At 38.8% G+C, this 19,871-nt stretch overlaps 1 protein-coding gene across 2 annotated transcripts; it reads right to left on the minus strand.

Moving 5' to 3' along the window:
* Positions 1-511: 511 nt before the first annotated feature.
* EBAG9 (estrogen receptor binding site associated antigen 9) lies at positions 512-19,725 on the minus strand. Of its 2 annotated transcripts, XM_065831153.2 has the most exons (8): positions 19,559-19,725; positions 13,252-13,427; positions 12,247-12,344; positions 8,807-8,885; positions 8,456-8,614; positions 6,298-6,405; positions 5,284-5,375; positions 512-1,042 (listed from the first exon to the last, which is right to left on the minus strand). In XM_065831153.2, the coding sequence occupies exons 3-8, from the start codon at positions 12,327-12,329 to the stop codon at positions 922-924; spliced, it is 642 nt and encodes a 213-aa protein (XP_065687225.1). In that variant the 5' UTR covers positions 12,330-12,344; positions 13,252-13,427; positions 19,559-19,725; the 3' UTR covers positions 512-921. The 2 variants fall into 2 exon arrangements, with proteins under 2 accessions (XP_065687225.1, XP_065687226.1); XM_065831154.2 differs by lacking the exon at positions 13,252-13,427.
* Positions 19,726-19,871: the final 146 nt, after the last annotated feature.

Here is a 19,871-nt window from a genome sequence, read left to right on the forward strand (position 1 = left end):
AACTGAACTGAGAACTTTTACACTAACTTTATTAACAGGACACTTTTTTTTTCCAGTTATACTACTTATGCAATAAGGTGTGAGGATTTCTTTTCTCCTAACTGTAGGAAGTAAAAGAATTTCTTCTAGAAATACAAATTTACCAATATACAAGTGAGTGATTAAATTGCTCCCCTATGTTCACAATATCAGCCTTCGTAATAAAAAGAGCAGCGTGCACCACTGTTGTGTAGTGATGCAACTGCTGGTAGCTACTGCAGAGTTGTACATGGACAGAGGAAGCTGTAAGTGACAAAGTGACAAGAAATCCACTTTAGTGTTCAGCTGTAACTTGGGCTCTGCCATATATACTCTACCAGGAATACTTTCAGAGCTGCAGGTCATCCATAGCAAGCCATTTTCTTCTGCACAGGTCAATATGATCTCTCATGGAAAACCCTGAAGTATTTAGAGATACTTTTGTAGTAAGGCAAAAGCAGACATTCCTTATCAGGAGACAGGAAGCAAAGGGTTCTTTAAAACTGTTTAATTACATGTTTCAGGTAAGCACAGACAATACAGTAGATTTCCCACCACTGAATATTTACATTATTTTCCTAGGCTTGAGCTGTTCATTAAGAGTGTCTTTCAATCAACATCCTTGCTCACTTTTGCTGCAAAGAAGGGTGCTGGAATAGAACTATTGCAGGAAACATCATTCCATCACGGCATGATTTTCTGTGGGATTTTTCTCCTTTAAGAACCACTTACTAGTAGTTCAAGATATTTTTGGAGAATCCTGGCTTCCAAGATGACCTGAAGAATGCATTGGAACCAAGCAGTGTGTTGAAGTCTTAGAAATACTAAATTCAATACCATTATGTATGTTGTAGAGCTGAAATTCTCTTTTTCACTGGCACTGCCATTGGTGCCTGGTTTCTGTTAGGACAGTTTTACACCAATTTTGTTTTGTTCTTTTTTCATTAGCCTCTGGGCCTCTTTCTCCATTTTCTTTCGTTGTTGTTCTGCTGCTCTTTTTTCCCTTTCTGCTATCTTCTGTTGTCTGTAATTAAAGAAAACACGAATTCTAAATAACAAGAATCTGATTTTTAGCACAGACATACCTTAAATTCCCGTCAATAAATAGGTTATTGTAAAAAATAAAGACAGAGCTTCAGTCTACTGAAGTTAGGCTTAGAAGACTTATTCTTTTATTGTGTTGAAATCCTGCTTTCAGATTAATCTAGTCTTAGGCAGTAATATTCATTCAATTATTTCAGAATCTAAAAACCACTCAATTCTCGAAGTTTGAAAAGTGAATCACTGAGAGTACGCGACAGTTATAAGGCCTAGAGCTATGTAGAAAAAAACAAACAAAATCTAACACTTTGAGTAGCAAGATTACCCATTATTTCAAATTCAGACCAAAGAGAACACCAATTTGTGTCCACCCTTTCCCTCAGCAGAGACATCAGTTGTCCTCTTTGTAATCCAAGTACTACAAACATTTTCCTCGTGATCAAATGAGATTATAACTTCTAATATTCCCTTTCACATGTTCAGGATCTGTGTTGTATTCTACTGTTCAGTACAAATATAAACAATAGCCTTTAAGGAAATAAAAAATAATTAGAAAGTCTTCAGTTGTGTATCCTTTTAGCATTATTTCTTATCACTGCTACAAAACCCCAGAGATCACTATCTGCTAGCCCAAACAATCTGTCAACACAAATAGGTTTCCAATTTCAACTAATACATAGCTGACTAGAGCAAAGGAAAAAAACAACACAAAAATCCACTTATTTTATTCCCCCACTTCAGCTATAGCACATCCCTGAGAGACACAGGGGCAACAACTGGATCCACACTGCAAGCGGCCATTGCAACACTCTACTGTACTTCATAAGTAACAATAGAATGGTGTAAGGAGGTCACTCCTGCTTTGGATTCAGTTTATTATATATGAAAAATTTGCTAAGGTGCTCGCGAGAAGACTTTAAAAATAAAAATGAAGCTGCATTAACTTGAAAAGGTGCAATTGAACACAGATTCAGTAAGAATAAATAATTGCTTATTAAAAGACAATAGAGAATTTTAATTGACAAGGCAGTAGGGAGTTAACTTTCAATGTGTGTAAATTACCTCTGCACATCCACTTCAGTGTGTAAAACATACAGAATCAAAAACTATCATCACTTAAAGCAACCTTCTCTGGTAGATTCCAACTATGGACAAACTGGGCACACAAAAGGTACAAAGACTACATATTATCTTTGTATTGGACAGGAGATGGACTGCACTTAATACCTTCATGGTTTCCCTTGATTATTAATGCCTAGAAGTTTTCCTACACTCTATTGAACTGTTCTGCTGTCATGGAAGAATGAAATCAGTCCTTCACATCAGGATCTACCTCCCAAGTTAATGGAAGCTCAAACTTTTTTTTGAGATCACGACCTGCTATTCTACATTCCACCAGAAGGGTAGATAACTGACAGTACTGTCAGTCTAGCATACACAGAGTAGTAATATTTGCCACTTAACAGTAGCGGATTTTCGTATTTTCCCCACACTTCTAAACTGATGCAGGAAGGAAGAAGTTATATGTACACCAGCCAGCATGTAGAAACAGCAGAGTTCCAAAAAGCCACATGAGGTGTTAAGCAATGCTCGTATTAATTTGCAATTCTGAAGTGACAAAGACATAACAGATCACATTTTTCTTCCCCCTTTTAAACTGCACAGAACTCCTCTGCACAGAGAAGTGGTTTCCATGCCCTCTACTGGCTGAGTAATTTTATTGGATTTCAGTTATGCCCAAACAAGAACAGACCTTCGCATCACCTCAGACAGAGGAACTGAAGTCACCAAAAAATATAAACAAGTAGCTTATCACAAAGTGATTGCCTTTCCACTGCTCTTTTACTTGGTCATTGTTCATAATATGGATCTCTATGTCAAACTTCCTGCATGTTTTCAACATAAAGTTATTACCTTTCAGGCTCAGAAAGGTTTCATTTTTCAGTAAAGGAAGAGCCTGTGACAAACTGCAGCCGTATTGGACTTTTTTTGGGTTCCAAAGCGAGGAGTTCAGCAGGGTTTGGATTGAATGATGTAACGTTGTTTAAACCAGGAAACTATTCACTCCTGATGTCAACCTTGTTTGGCATTCCTAACACAAGTTATGTCCAAAAAAACCCCTAAACTTCTCTCATTGGTTAGCAGAACACTAATTATAATGAGAACACTATTAGCAGACATTCTTATTCGTGTTTTTGTTTACTGTATACATACTGAATAACTGTAATAAGAATGATATCGTACCATTTGGTCTTTTACTTCAACACAATTAAAATGCACCAGCATTTAGTTCAACTCTTTTCACTGGGAAAAATACTGCATTGGTATTAGAAAGCCTAAAGGTGCAAATCAGTATCTACAATTTCCAGAAGAAACCAAGTTCTAACTTCAATTAACTGAAAATCCAATTTATCATCCACTATGCTGATTCATCACTGACTGGCAAATTGCAGTGCATCCCAGCCCAGAACTTGCTGGGGACTGGGAAGGAAAACAAACAAACAAACAAAACAACCAAAAAACCACAAACAAATAAAACACATTCACCCCCACCAGTCCGCCCAAAATCACAAACATAAAAAAACAACTCAGCAGACTGCAGGATTTTCTCAGGCACTAATAAACTCCTCCTTAGCACTGGCTTTCAGCGTGCTTGGATTCCAGGAGGCATCTGGCTTACTACACATGCTTATTTCAACTGTCACACACACGCATTAAGTCACCAGACAGAAGGGCACAGGATACTGTGTTCCCTGCTACTTAGCAGGCCACAGCCCATTTTTGCATGATTGATCAGCACTGTATTACTACACAAAAATTATTCCAGTCTAAGACACTTCTGAATACTGAGCACCAGCAGGTACCCAGACACAACAGCCAAGGGAGATCCTTGCTTTTGCTGCACACTCATTTCTTTCTCAAAGAGCACTGCTGGAGAACAGTCAGCACTAATACTCTGGAGGCTTAGGGGGACTTTGTCCCCCATTTAGCAGCCTGAAATCTTCAGGTCATTTTGTAGAACAAGATGCAGCCTTCCAGTACTAAGAAGAAACTCCAGATCACTTCCTTACTATGGTCCATTGAAAACAGAGCCAGGCCTGTCAAATACTATACTAAGTTTTATGTTACATGTCAGATGTTAATTACACCACAGATGTCTATTGCAAAGGCAAACTGTAAACCCAGAAGGTATTTCCTATCAATCTTGCTAAAAATCAGCCAGCACTTCCCTCAATTACAGCAAAATAGTGTAATTTGATGTGTCGCGAATAAAACAAAGGTTTTATTTCACACAGCTTGGATACAGCTCATACAATGATCAGTTGTACTGAAGTGGCCATTCATAGCTGGCCAAGTGGTATGTAACACGGACAGTTACAGTTCTGACCATCTTCTATTTACTTGAAATATTTGGACACATACAGATCCTTTCTAAAACAAGTAACATTTGATACTCTTCAGTGGAGCCAGGGAGGAATTCTATGAAAATTAACCACTTGAGCTGAAGCCTTTCAATAGCAAAGATACCAGGCTAAAATACGAGAATAAAGTTTGATAAAACCTTGAAATGAAACAGGTTAACATAAGTCACTACCAATTCAAATCATAGCAAGTGATGAGCTTAAACTCAATCTGCATCTCTTTACACTCCTTCCACGTGTTCTTAAGAGGAAAGAAAGAACATAAATGGAACAGATGAAGTATTCATGCTTTGTGCAAGACACTGATTTTACATTCAAGCCTTATCAGCTAGTTAAGTGAGCTAAAAAGGCTTAGCTCCTACAAGTATTCTAAGAACATACTTACAACTTCACCTTCTATCCTGAATTATTTTTACTTTACAGAACATTATTATGATCCTTTTTACAAGGACATTCAGTGGCATTTTACTTAATCAAGTTTAAACATGTTATTTGTATACAATAACTTGTTTTGTTTGGGAAGGCATTGGTGGTTGCCCAACCCCTTGACCTGAGAGCAAGGTTAATGTGTTGTTCCAATGTTCCAGTGATTCTCAGATTTCCCCCACTATCTCCTATATTAAACTGATTAGATTCAAAATGTATTCTGCCAAGTACATAGAAATTAGATGCATAAAAATAATTAGTCTTAAGAATTGTTAAACAATTCTTAGCATTTATCAGAAAGGTGTTACAACTAACAAACTGTATTTGATCCTTTTACATGTAAAAGTTTATATGGTGTTACATTATTTTCAGTTACCTAAGAACTTCTTCTGCTTGCCAGGCAGCATCTTCCTCTTCTTCCCAGGCATTAGTATTTTCTTGCCAAGTATCCAAGTCTCCCAGTTCAGGCTGAAACAAAAGAAGAGAAACTCTAAGCACACAGAAAAAAAAACAGATAAAACATTTATAACGTTGATGCTTCAGACTTCCAGAAATACTTGACATATGACAGTTGTTTTCAGCTTATTGTCTATGCATTTTCTCTTGCTCTGATATTGACTTTTTCCAGTTAATCATTGGAGTTGTTTGTTTGTGTCTGTTTGTTTGTTTTTTATTATTTTTTATTCTGGTCAGTAACAAAGGAAGGAAGTAAGTACTGGAGTGCTTTTTTAGAAAGGAGAAGATGAGTGGATGAATCGAGCAGGTATCATTTGAGTGCTGCTTTTACTCACTGTAAGTTCTTTCCTAAATTATTTTTATTATAGAGAAGTTAAAGAAGTGGTATGACCATTCTGTAGTGCTTTCTGCCTAGACCCTTTTGTGCATTACGTTAATCAAAGCAGAAGCACTGTTAAAGATGGCAAAGAGGAAGGGAGGGAGGGAGGGAGGGGAGAAAGCACACATGAGAGCAAGCGTCTCCCTCTAAACAGCCAGCCTATTAGATTATTAGACTATTTTTTCCGAGGCTAAAGGTAACACAGAGGCTCTCAAGAAAATAATAATAATAATAAAAAAAAGTCCACTCCTCTGTTAGGAACTTACTGTGCAGAATCAAGAAAAACGCACAGTCCATTGCTTTAGAAGACTGCAAGTATACAAGTGTTTGGAAGCTTCTTGGCTTTTTATCGCTGGTCTGCTAAGTTTCTCAGTAAAATAAATTAGTTAAAATTAGATTAACTACTTCACTACTTTGAACCGAGCACTCAATTTTAAAACAATTTAAATGATTCCTCTTGCTTCCCACAAAGCAGACCTTAGGCAGACTATTCCTTCTCCTACAGAACACTCATTTAACTGTGAAATACCAGATGAATACTTAGAGCATACTTACAGACTGGTGAATAAAAGGAATATCTTGTGTAGCTGCTAATCTGCTAGAGAATCCTGTGTTTCCCTCTGGAATCCCAAAATTTAAAGGTTCTCGTTTTTTAATAACTATCTGAAAATATTCAAAGAAAAGCATGAGAAGTGGTAAGTTGAAGCACTGCACAGATTCCTTGGTGATCATATAACTCTGTACCTGTGAAGGCACAGCTACACAACACCGTGCCGCATCTCAAATCTGATCAGGTTCTGCAAGCTGTACAGCCAGATGAACTGGTGAGAGAAGTTAAACGCAAAAGACAGGAGAACTCCCTCCTTTCCTCACTAGCTCTTTCTCAGGTCACATTGAAACCTATGACTGAATCAAGATAGAGAAAGGGCACAAAGAATTACAGATCAAATAGCCACATCTCCCAGTACTTGTATAAGGCACCAATTACATGGCATACCCCTCAGAGAAATCCTGCTTCCATGGTAGGTCACTCTAAAATAGTGCTCTTGAGGATAGCAGCTGCACAGCTTTACTAGTTTAGAACATGAGCTCTCTTAGCTACTTCAACAGCATATCTGGGCAACTGACGTTTCAATAGTTGAAATGTAATTCACTATCACGTCAACGCGTAAAGCTTTGTACTGGTTTGGCTGAAAAACAGGCACCAATGCTTCTCCTAAAAGGCTTAATAGCAAATTTAACATGGTTGCTAAAACCACGTACTTTTCTTGACCTCAAGCTATGAACTTACTCATGTGCTTTGTTTAGCCTACTTTAAGTCCCTGCTGCTTCCAAAAGAGGCAGATTCACAGTCCACTGACTATACAAATGCTGGTACCAATGCAAGAAAGGGAACAGGACTGGACCATCTTATTTAGCATGACAGACTCTGAAGTTCCATTTCCAGACACTGCAGATATGAGCAGTAACACAAGTAGATTCCACCTCTGATGTCGGGGCTCATATTGAGCCCAGATTTAGTAGAAATACAAATGCAAACTCATATTTAAGGGTGGCAACAAGGCCAAGCTAGCAGGAATATTCTTTACGGTGCCTGCAATCACTCTTAAGGATACGTCTAAACTAAACCCAGTATACAGTATTCAAACAGCATGGATCGTTCTTGGGTTTGTTCTATACCTGAAATTCAATCTACTAGGCAAAACATGTCATTAGATACAGAGGAGAAATCTACCTCTTACCCAGTCCCCCTTCTGCCCCCCAGATTTTGGGAGATCAAAATTCTTAGGAGAATTTAGTCTACAGTATACTACAGATACTGAATGTACAGAAAACTGACACCAGTATCATCTCCAGTTCATAGGACCCCAGGAAGATTCAACTTGGAAGAGGCCTCAGGAGGTTTTTAATCCAGCCTCCTCCTCAAAGCTCTGTCAGCTCTGAGGCTGGTGAAGGTACTCGAGGCTTATTCACTCGAGGCTTGAAAACTTCAGAGACGGAGCCTGCACGACTTCTCTGGTAACCTGTTTCACAGCTTGACTGCTTTCCTTGTGAAAGAGGTTCTCCACCTGACTCAAAGCCTTTTAAGTACCCAATGGGAAGATTTCCACATAGAAACTAAACTTGCAATTACCAGTTTAATTGGCCTTTATTTACAGTGTTGATGCTCCTCTGGATATGTCCTTCTGTCTTATCTCCATAATAAAAAAGGATATTTGAAGAACAAACTGTTTTAAAGTATCAGCTCCCTAGTTCCAGCCCTCCCAATAAAACTCAGTGAAACAAGTAAAGTTTTTCTGAAACAGCCGTGCTGCTACCTCAGACTTCACTAAAGCAGGACATGGAATGTCTCTGCTCAAATAATGGAAAGGTATGAGCACAATTATCTTAGTGCAGTGGGTCCGAATTCAGAATTAAAGCAATTTGAGGGTTCTCGCATTATACTTCCCAAGGCCTTCAGATTATAAATTCTTCATAAGTTTCCAATATTAAGACTAAAGATGTAAACATGAACTAGCATCACATTTGGTAAGATCTCAAAGAGTCAGTATTTTTAATTGGATGTGTCAGACTAGACATCTGCACCTATTCTCATTTCAACAGGATAGCTTAATTTTACCAGAAGCACCTTCTCTAACTTGCCAATTTATGTGTAGCTTATTTTAAAGCAAGGAAAATCCTCCATAAGTTTAGTTGAAAGCACAATACCTACTTTTTGAGTTTTTCGTATAGTTGGTGTCATATCTTTGAAATAATCAGGTTCCATTTGTTCCAAAGGATTTTGCTGAGCAGCCACATTGCCATTGCCACCTTCAATCTTGACACTAGTAGGTGCCTCTTCATCCCATGAAGACCAGTCTTCTACTTCTGGCTGAACAGAAATAAATGGTACAAATTAAAATTATCTGCAAGTAAAAATGTTTTCTTACATCTTGCTAAGACATATACTTATTATTACACAGCATATATAATAATATTATATCTTTCTAAGATACATACGATAGGATTGGTATAATCACTCTGTTAAGTGATCTATTAATTCACCTACCACTTAAGCAATTACCTGTTTAGGAACAGAAGTATAATCCACTGTGGTTGGCAAAGTTATCTGGTCTCCACTTAACTTTCGCCCTCTTCCAGACCTGAAAGAAAAATGCAGGATTCCTCCAAGCTCTGAAAACATGAGGACTAAGTTTAAAAAAAAACAAAAAGGAAGTCTGAGAACAGCACTACTGAAAATAGTCATGGCTAAAATATTAAGTGCTTAATCTCCCGTAGAATTAACTACTGCCAGTAAAAGTCTGCTAAACAAAGGAATTTCATCACGAATTTGAAGTGGTGTTCACAAGAATTTCAAAGTGCAATTTACTTTTCAAACTGCAGTGGAAATAGAGGAGAAGCAACTTTAAGAAATAAGGGCAAATTAACTCAGTTATTTGCACACAGTTACAATTTTTAGATTGTCAGTGCTTATGAAGCAAACACTACCAATCCAGATTTGTTTAAAGAAAACCATTTCTACCGTAAATTGAGAAGTCTTTCTACATGTCTTAGATGTTAAGCTGTGTCTAACAAATCACTTTCTAAGCTGCTAACACACTTTTTCCTTCAAAGTCTAAAGAGAGGTAGCATAAGATTATGCAAATCAACAGCTGTTCAATACGTGCTTCTGCTTACTTAAAGAATACTGTTTCAATAAAAGTATTTTAGCAACTATATAAAATAATTTTAATTGAAGACAAACACTAATGCATTGCAAATACATCACCTAGACATTTACTTAATGACAGTGTTCAAAGATCACAATAACAACTAAAATATTCTTAGCTGACATTCACTGTATTTTAAATCTTACAACACAGGAGACTGAAATCCAGGCTCACACATTTTCCCCAAGGAGTGTAAGCTCCTATAGCAAGATGGTCATGTAATTGACCTTACACAGCTTAGAAAAGTTAAGTTTCATTTATTACTACTGACGAGAATACAACTGGGAAACTACAACTTGGAGTTCATATCCATTATCTTTACTATTATAGAACATCTTACCATCAACTTGGAATAGCTGAATTGCTTGCAACACCACCTCTGCTGCATCCTGGTGAGTGATTAGATATATTTTTCCTACTTTAAGATCAACAGATTCTTCCTTAGGAAAAATCTGTTGCTATCATCAAATTTTCAAGCTTTATATAATTAACTCTAGCCCCTTTAGAAACTGTTCCTTTAAGCTGCAAAGCAACCCAGTTTAGGGGTAAAGGAAGGTGAAATCACTGCTCCCTCAAACATATTAGAGACGTCTGGTTCTGACTGACTAGATTTAGTTAGCATTTCTAAAGGAAAACCAAGCTTGGAAACATCCTCCTTCAGACCCATATAACACACATATCTTTAATAGTATTCTAAGCTACCACTTCTGCAATTATCTATATATGTTCCCATTTATATGATCTAGAAGACTCCAGCAAGTGGCTCATAACAAATATTAATCTAGCCAAAATGATTATACTGAAAAGGGCGAAGGTGTGTGGAAACACCTTTTGCTAGACAACGTGGGAAAGAATATGCTACACAAGGCAGCACTGGGGAAGGCAGCGTAACTCCACTTCTTTTTCTGTAAAGGGAACAAGTTCCTTAGAGGAACAGTTGCTTCACAACCATCACTAGACAGATATTGATCATTGCTCTGAATGATAAATGCCTCAAGAATTCGTGAATTTGTTTCTCCTTACTAATTAGCAGCATCCACATTTCTCAGGTGAAGAAGATAACCAGAGATTTTAAACAGAATAAGTTTAATGTCTTTTTGTATGTATACCTTTCATTTACTGGAAACAGTGGATTCAGGCAGGCTGTTACTTACCAAAAAAAGATTATAACTAAAGACATGACTAGTACTATATGCAGGTTTTACACTGACTAGAAAGACACACAATCTCTACAGGCACTTGTTTAAATGAAAAACTAATGTAAACTGTATAATCTAGTAAGTACTAGCTCATATCCATTGAATTAAAAGGCACATTTAATTTAATCACATTTGCTGGTTATCAGGCATACTCATATGCAGGGGTACATCACAGGAAAACAAAATTTATCAAGCTATGCTTTGCAGCTGACATTAAACAGGAGAAACATCTGTAGCTAACAGACTGAACTAACTTGATCCACTGACTTGCTTATGTGAAAATTTTAAATTTTCATTCTTTCAACTAATTGGTACTCAGAGAAGTTCTCCTACTTTTTACTCCAAATCAGTTCCTCAGCTGTTCAATTACTGAGTTCATTCAAAAGTTGAAAAATGGAGGAAAATACTGTAATTACACCTAAACAATTAACTGCTTATAAAAGCTATCTTAACACTTAGAGATTAAGTGTGTGCATAATATAGATGCTATCAATGCAATGTTTTGACTTCTTTTAGAACCTGAACAGCAGGTACTCTTAATTTAATTCGGAATTCAAATCACAGAACTAAGGTTGACATAAACACAGTTATATGCAACACTTAAAAGTATCTTTTTAAAGCTTCACTAGATCTGTAGTGCATTTACCAACCAGCTGAAAGCTTCCTCTTATTCTTGGAATAAGTAAAGGCAAACAGGAAATAAACAGTTATTTTGTGTCTACCACACATTCTGGATATGCTTTAACCTCACTCTCATCATACACAAAAGGAGAATCCATTTCTCTAGACTGGTATTTATTTATGTAAAACAACATTCTGCAAGAATGACAAGAAGCAACCATAGTCCAGATGACAGCACAGTGCTCTTAAGATCTGCTTCAGGTACTCTGTTACTCTACTATCATATAACCATAACTGCTGAGGGTTTTTTAGTGTTTCTAGGTACTACACTGCTGTGTTCATGGGTCTACAACTCAACAGAACACTAAGTACGGCTTACAAGAGTAAAGCAAAAATAAATCATATTCACTAAAAAAAAAAAAAAAAAAAGGCAGTTCCATTGAACTTTAATCACTTTCCTCCAGCCTTTTGAAAGAATTTTCAATAGGCAGAAGAATCTGAACTCTCAGGCAACAGCTTCTTGACAAAGTAAAATGAGAATCACGTATCACAATTAAAGACTACTGACTGACGACTAGGTGGATGCTGCCATTAACTGAACCTCGTAAAAAAACCCAAAATATCACTGGCCAAGTCCTTCTAGAAAATGTGGAGAACAACTTTTCTTAAAGTTTGACACAGAATAGTTTTACAAGGCAGTTTTAAAACCCCGTCATAGCTGTTCAGAAAACACTTCTCATTAGGGCTATCTTACCACAAAATACACTCACAACTGCACTACATAGACTTTTGAACTCTGAAGGAATATGCAGATTAAAGAATGATTTTGAATTAGTTTTTATCTGTCTTGATTGTTTTGCAATTAGTAAAAACAGAACTGGGAAAAGTGGTGGGTGGGTGTTGGAAGAAGGAAAGAAGTGTAAGAGTCTGATTAAAAAAAGAAAAAGTAACCAAATTAAATAAGACATGTTTACCTGCATATTAACTTTTTAATGAAAGAAAGCACTGCTGCCAGGCAAGTACAGATTTTAAAGAGTCGAAACTGTGTTATGGCCATGGTGAGAGACCCTTCCTGCAAAAGAAAAAAGTTAGATGTAGAGCATTATACATCTTTACATAGTTCTTAAAGTCATTTTTCTTAGTTGTTGATTAGCAAGGAACATTCTGTGAAACTATATTAATGCAAGAAAAGAGAAGAGGTACCTGGAGCAAAGACACTACCTGCCTACTCTCAGGACATTTCACTGATGTAAATAATACAACTACCTAATGTATATGGCCTTTAAAGAAACAGCACATAATCATAGGTAAAGTCACAGTTAAATATACTTCTAAAGGGCTAGTGCAGACTATCAGTTGTGGAGACTGTACAGCTGATCTGGTTTAGGCACTAACAATGGCACTGACCACTAGCAAAGCAAAAACAGAATGATCAGCAGTAAGAAGCTCACACTTGCTTGAGCACGTCTTGAATGCACAAATTATAAATGTAGTCATTAAGTCAAACTCAAAATTTAGTTTCCATTTTGATGGAAATGATGAGAACAAACATTGTTCATTTTAGAAACAGTGGCACTGAAAAAACATCAGCAAAGAAAGAGTTGGTTCATCCTGTGTGCACTATAGGACAAGTTAACCCCTAGATCTATCAATATCCCTATGCCAGACTGGATCATGCTAGCAAACCCAGCCAAGAAAAAATTGATTTTTGGCTGAAGCCACTTATGTCGTCGGCTGTTTTTCAGCGTCAATCTGATAATCTAGAAAATTTATAGTCAGTATACCCCATTACTCCAACAGAGCCCCTCAAATTGGTACACACTAGAGTCAAAATAACCTGCTGTAAATCAAGGATCCCTTTTCTCTCTTCTAGAGGTGAACATTTCAGAGTAAAGAAGGAGAGGTTAGGCTTCACAAATAGCTTTTTATTGTATACATCTACACTTGTAACAACATTTTCTGTTGCAAGTTTAACGTACCTCCTGGTGAGAAGAGAAGGCAGCCCTGTGACATTTTCCTCAGGCCATGAGTATTCCATGGAAGGACAGCTTGATTTCAAATATGCTATGGCATTTAAATCACACTTTATATTCCAGGCTTTAAGTTAGGAAGAGTCAGGAAGGTGGATCATTAGGTAGGCTGCTCCAATACTGTCCTGAGGATTTTATTAAAAAGTACATAATGGGATTTGTGAGCTTCATGGAGCTTAGATTTATTTTTTATTGGTGCTCATTTGCTAGATAATGTAACTAGTATTACACATTGTAGTAACACAGTACTGGAAATATTGCTTCACATACAGTCCAAATAAGGAATTTCTGATACTGAAAAATCATACAGTGTGGCTATTAAACAAACAGGCCCTTTTACTGTAAAATGGAAGGCTTAAGTCAATAAGTAACCACCAATTTACAGACCGCACTACCAACATGTAGCTCAGGAGAGAGGCCTCATAAGATACATTCCACCTCTACTTCAACACTAGTGTTGTCTTAATCTCATTTCATGGGAGACTCAAAAATGTAGAGAACCTCATACCAGAGTGGGTGTTAAATGAGCTTTTTGTTTAACAGGATGAGGCAACAGTCAAACTTCCCACAAAGGAGCAAGAATAGCGGACCCCCTCCAACACGTTTAGCTTTTAATTTTAAAGACAGGACTATCATTTCATATGGTCCTCAAGTACTTCCTTACCTTTCAGAATGAGCAAATTTGACAGTATCTAGGTGACAGGAGAATCAGTCAAGAATTTGAAAGATTCAGAAATTGTGGAAGTTAGTGAAAAAACAGTGGATAGCAACTAGATGAACAGGTCTCTATTCTACAGGTAGAAATTATAGCAAACTAATGCTGAATTGATGAAATATATGGTCATTTTAAAAAGAGGCAGCTAGAAGCCCTCTACCTGTGATATGAGGTATGAAGAGCAGGTAAACTGCTGAAATGAGAAAAAAGGCAAATCTTTTCTAAAAGGAAACTTGCTTAGAAGCCCACTCCACTCTACTTGAATTCACTCTTCTATCAGCTTGGGGAGCAGGAGGGAAGGAGTAGGGAAGCATTCAACACTAGAGCAAAGCCATTTTCCCCACTGTTCAGCCTAACTAACTGCCACACTGGACAGCCAAGACAGATCCTAAATTAAAAAACAAACTACTGATTGAAAAGATTGTTTTATGACACAATCATTACTCAAAAATTTCTGTAGACTCAATATTATTAGTGCCTGAGTTCAAAGGACTGGGAAGTTTATTAGCCAAGTGAAAAACTAAAACAACCTTCAAGTGTGTCACATATAGTCACACACACACATGTACACGTATGTATATAACTCCAGTTTTTCAACTAATCTCCATTTTTTCAGATATCAAATTGTATACTGTATTGACTTCCCTATATAAAGTTAAACAACTGAAAACACAGAATCTGTAAGAAGCCTGGCTTGCAAGCTTGTGAAGTCCACTGCTGGCAAGAGCTACCACCAGAAGTTAATCCATTTTTCCCAGGTCATTTCTATACATGAGTGACTACAGCTCCAATATCACCAGTATGCCTGCTCAGCAGGGTTCAATAGCTATTGTCATTCCCCATAGCAATCAGATAACTTGTCCCCCTCCGCTTTCTACGTCTCATTCAAAAATTTCAGAGTTATGATGAGAGACACAATTATATATTTATGTTAGAGCTGCATTTCACTTCACCTGTGGCAGTACTATGCCCTTCAAGACTGCTTGCTCGCCCCTTCTCTGAACTGTGATTGTAGTGTTCCCAATGAAGTTAAGATTGGTACACTACAAACTGCCAGATGCACAGTTTTGGTGTCAATATGCTAGCAGCTACCTATACTAATATTAGCAATCCTCCACCTTTAAAAAGTACTTTCATCAGTGTATCTAGTTTTTATACTGCTAATTAAGATATGAAGCAGTATATATGGATTAACTTTAGCAGTATGCTAAAAGCAGTTTAAAATACAACCTCAAACCAGTTATTGGCTCAAGATTTGGAGAAGCCAAGCATTTTCCACAGTGTCTGAAACAGCACTTGAAGCATTTGCCTTGTTGCTCTAAGAGCAGCACTACCCAGAAAATAAAAGTTAAAGGTAAGATAAAGATTTTGAGTTTTGTTCAGTGCCTTCTAGCCTTTTTTTTGTGTGTGTGCTTAAGTTTTTGTTTGTTGTTTTTTTTTTTTCTTTTCAAGTTACGGAATCAATTTTCTCAAAGGGAAATAACTTTCTATTCTGAAGCAGCTGGATGAATACAAGTGCACAAGGAACCTCAGCATTTCCTGAGTTCACTGCAAACTTAATTCACCTGATATCATTACACTAAACTTGTTAAGTTAACAAAGTGTTCATTCTTTTCTTGCTGTCCATTTTTCTCAAACACTGCGAAGAGGCACACCATGAATCTTCCTTAACTTGTGAATGGGAATAAATATCAAACAGTTTAATGCTAAATGGCAGGGCAACAACCTCCCTTCTTCCTCTTCTTCTAAGCCTTTCCCTGATAATCAATCCCAAAAGCAACTATCATAATACCAGCAGCCAACTATGACACAGGATGGCATACAAACATCATACAAAGTGGCAGCACTCCAGCAAGAACCCTAGAACATTTCTTAGCAGATGGAGGCAAAGGTGAAAACTGGACTACAATTCAGAAAATCTGACAGATTTGTCTGTCAGCCTGATACATCCTTGTGCATATTGCACCTCACGCCTCAGCTTCCCTTTTGTAAAATCAGACAAAGCTTCCCTTCTCCCATTATTGAGATCGCTTCTAATGTATTACATTTAGCAGACTTACTGTCAAGTGAACTTTTACGTTCCATTACAACAGATATAAAGAAGCAAATAAATCAGGACATTAATCCAGTCAATGCAACAATCTTGTAACAGACACCAAATTTACCTGCAGTTTGAATTGCATAGCTCATACTGCCTTCTGCTGGTAAAAAGTCACACCAGTTGCTCGTGTGGAAGGTCAGCACAGAAGGGAATAAAAATAAAGCACAGTAGCAGCAAGATGCTAAACACTTTAGAGCCACATCAGAAGAATGAACCATCTTATCCCCAAAAACATTCTATAAAGGAAACAGAGCGAAGGGATGGAAAGTTCAAAAGTTTCTTGAGCTGAAACATTTTTTACATCACTTTCAGCTTGCAGCAGTGACATTGTTAGAACTCCTGGCACCTCTGACTTCACTGACATCAGCCAGAAAATCATCCTCAGCACGCACAGTTCAGCTGACTTAGTCAGCTATGGTGAAATAGGTAAGACCCTCAGTGGCCATTGCTGTACAATACGCATGTTGTCACTTGGAGAAACACGTCCTCTTTCGCATCTAACTGCACACACAAACACCACTTCAATAATATTTTGAGGGACAGAGCCAATTCTAAAATAAAGTCACTTTGTGGCACTAAAATTGCTTTAGAGACTTATCTTCTCCTAGTGAACATTGAAAAATATCTCAAAACACTCATATTATAGAGCACCTATCCTGCTGTCCCCTCCTCCTCTACAAAGTTGATTTGGACTGTGTAGTTTTCTTCAGATATCACTATCTTTGTAATGGAATTTCTGCCTTGAATTACCAGTGTTTTGTGAATTTATTACTTTTTTTTTTTCATATCAGTTCACCTTTGTCTCTGGAATGAATACTTGAAGACATCTTCGAAACACTGACTTTAACTTATATTAAAGACAGCTAGCTAAACAGCCAAGACATGGCATCTAAATCAAGACTAAAAATAGCTAGTCTGAAACCAAAAGGCTCCCCACCAACTACAATGTATATGAATAGCTATATAAAAAAAGCCTCACCCTTCTAAAGCAACATGAGAAGTCCATTTCCTAGGACAAAAGACTAACACAGCCTTGAATGCTTACATGTGTCAGCACCAAAACTGCACAAAAGCACCACAGAATCAGTATGTTTCAACTAGAACAGCTGATAAAAACCTAGCAAGTACCACATGATCAGTCCAAAGTTTCAGTGGCAAGGATAGGATTTCTTAGGAGTTCATTTTCTATGAAATTTTGCACAGCAGAGTGGACACATGGATCAGAAGATGCCCAAGTAGGTTTAAGGGAAGATGAAATGTTATGAAGATCAGAAGATAGAGCTAAAAAACCTACTAATTTTCAAGCAAACAAACCCTCCTCCAAATAATGTACATTGCAAGATGTATAAAGACATTCTGTATTTTAAGAAAGGCAACATAATGATTCAGAAGCAGCATTCAGACAGGTACTAAAAGACATGAGCAGCATCTCCTGCGTTTCAAAGACAGCAATTGTGATTCTGTAGCCTAAGGGGTTCCACTCCCCTCCTCCTAGTTGATTTCTGTGATTGTTTTTTGTTTGGTTGGGATTTTTTAATCACTTTATATAGAAACATTATATTGGGAACACTGAGGGCAGAGGAAAGAACTTACCAGGTCAATGTCTTCACCACCAAGTTTGATAAATAGATAGATTAAACGGCAATATGACTGAACCTTGAAGCTGTGCTACTATGGCATTAGAGGCTGCAATCCAAAAGGAAGATCAGGCAGCATCTCTGCTATCTGACTATAGGCATGTGTTTGGGAGATGTCAGTAAAGGTACTGTAGTTTCAACACTAATGCTCCAATTTTCAGTGCAAGCACCCTGACTGGGTAGTTGTGAGGTAGCTGGGAGAGAAGATCACCCTGCCCATGATTTATGGGCGTGAGCTAAGTCATTCAAGGTGCTCAAATTCAGGATGAGATTCCAAGACCACCAGGAGCTGCAGAAGAGATGAACATTCAAGAAGGAATGTTTGTCTCTCTAACTAAAGGCAGTAAAAATCAGTGCATGCTGGCAATTGCTAGTTATTCCTAGACACCCTAAACTCTGTTATACAACATGTAGAGTTGCAACTTTTTTTAAAACGTGCTACTTGTAGAACCATAAAATTTCTAAAGTAATATCACCTCATCCCACTCCTACCTCCACAAGAAACGGAATGCAGTTTCAATTTTGTTAATGTGAACACTTGAAGGTTTCTGTTCTAAATGATAAGTTCTATTTTTCAAGGCAACATTAATTAAAATAGAAAATTCATGTCCTCTGACTAATCATAATCATTCTCTGACAATTCCCTATCAGTTTATGCTACTGCTTTCTGAAAACCAAAAAAAACAGAACATAAAGATTGAAATCATGCAATCCCATGATTCTACACAACTTCATTCACAGTTGCAAGAAGTCTTTGACATAATGCACCAATTAATGTAACTCGCTTCGCAACACTGGAGAAGTTCTCGCGCACAGAACCCAAGTTCAAGAGACTGCAGTTCTGCTCCAGTTCTTATTAGTAGTCCAGGACTGAAGTTACCTGTATCTACATAGAAAGCCAGAGACAACAAATTTACACACCCTCATCATTACTATCACAAAATCATCTTGCAATGTCTGCTGTCTCAACAAGCACCGGCTATCTATAATCAAGACACACTACATGACATGCTGTACAAGATGGCTTAAAGAAACCTACAGGGTATGGCTGTATTTCCAGCATATTCAGGAGGACTATAAAGCAACAAGCTACACAGTTTTTCACTAGACGTGCAACTGAGACACTTACATTGTGAATTCATGACCATGAAACGGTGCCCCATCATTCTACAGCACAGCCCAGGCTCACATGTTGCTACAGACAGCACTGAAGCCAGGCAGGAGCACTTAAGTTTTCTGTGACATATCAGAGAATCTTCAGTCTATAAAAGTGTACTAAGCAACTTTCACATTAACTTTTATGCAATCTGTCAGTCGGCATGAACAAAATAAAAATTTCAGACTAGGCAACCCCAAGCAGAGTGATCCCACAGAGTGCCTTGAAACATCAAAAAAAGCTTATGACAGGGTCTGCCCCACCTCCCATCCTTTCCTACGGGGTGCCAAACCTCTCAGACCCCAAACGCTGCCCGTGCACTCGTCAGGCACTCAATGGTTCCCTAGTCTGTGCGACTCCCCCCTCCCCACGGCAGAAGGGGCCCGGGCCGGCCGGGCAGACACGGGCCGGCCGCGCAGGCCTGCCGCTGCCCAAGGGCCGCTAGGGCACAGCTGCGGCGACGGCCATACTGCCCCGGGGCCGGGGCGCCCCGATCACGGAGAGGAACGGGGCGGGGGCGTTACTGAAGGAGATCCGCGCGGACCGGCCCGCGGTGGGAAGGCGCCGAGGCCCCTGCCCGGCCGCGCCAGGGCGGAAGCGGGCACCCGGCAGGGAAGAAAGCGCCGCCACCACCCCACTCTGCTCACCTGTCCCTAGGAGCAAGGGTCTCCAGGGGGCGCGGAGCGCCAGGGCCCGAAGCGGCCGCTCCCGCAGCCTCCGCGTTCGCCGGCCGCCCTTCATTCAAAGCCGAGCGCGCAGCGCTCCGCCGCCAGCTCCCGCGCCGCCATGTCGGCCCGCGGTCACCCGGGAGAAGGGCCCGCCCCTTCCGGCCGCGCCTCTTCCCCTCACGCTGCCAGCCGGCACTCGCGCCTCCGGCTCCCGCCACGGCTGTTGGGGCAGCGGCTGCTGAGCCAACGGCCGCTGGGGCGGCAGGGCGGGGGGAACGGGCTGGACTGGGGC

This window comes from Patagioenas fasciata, chromosome 2 (genome assembly GCF_037038585.1).
Source record: "Patagioenas fasciata isolate bPatFas1 chromosome 2, bPatFas1.hap1, whole genome shotgun sequence".
In the NCBI taxonomy this organism is placed as follows: domain Eukaryota; kingdom Metazoa; phylum Chordata; class Aves; order Columbiformes; family Columbidae; genus Patagioenas; species Patagioenas fasciata.

Coding starts and splice junctions, on each gene's coding strand:
- EBAG9 (XM_065831154.2), bottom strand. CDS start 12,329: ATGGCCATAACACAGTTTCGACTCTTTAAAATCTGTACTTGCCTGGCA. Junction 5,376..6,297: donor TTCCTTTTATTCACCAGTCT/GTAAGTATGCTC, acceptor CTTTTGTTTCAG/CCTGAACTGGGAGACTTGGA. Junction 1,043..5,283: donor CAAGCAGAAGAAGTTCTTAG/GTAACTGAAAAT, acceptor CTTTAATTACAG/ACAACAGAAGATAGCAGAAA.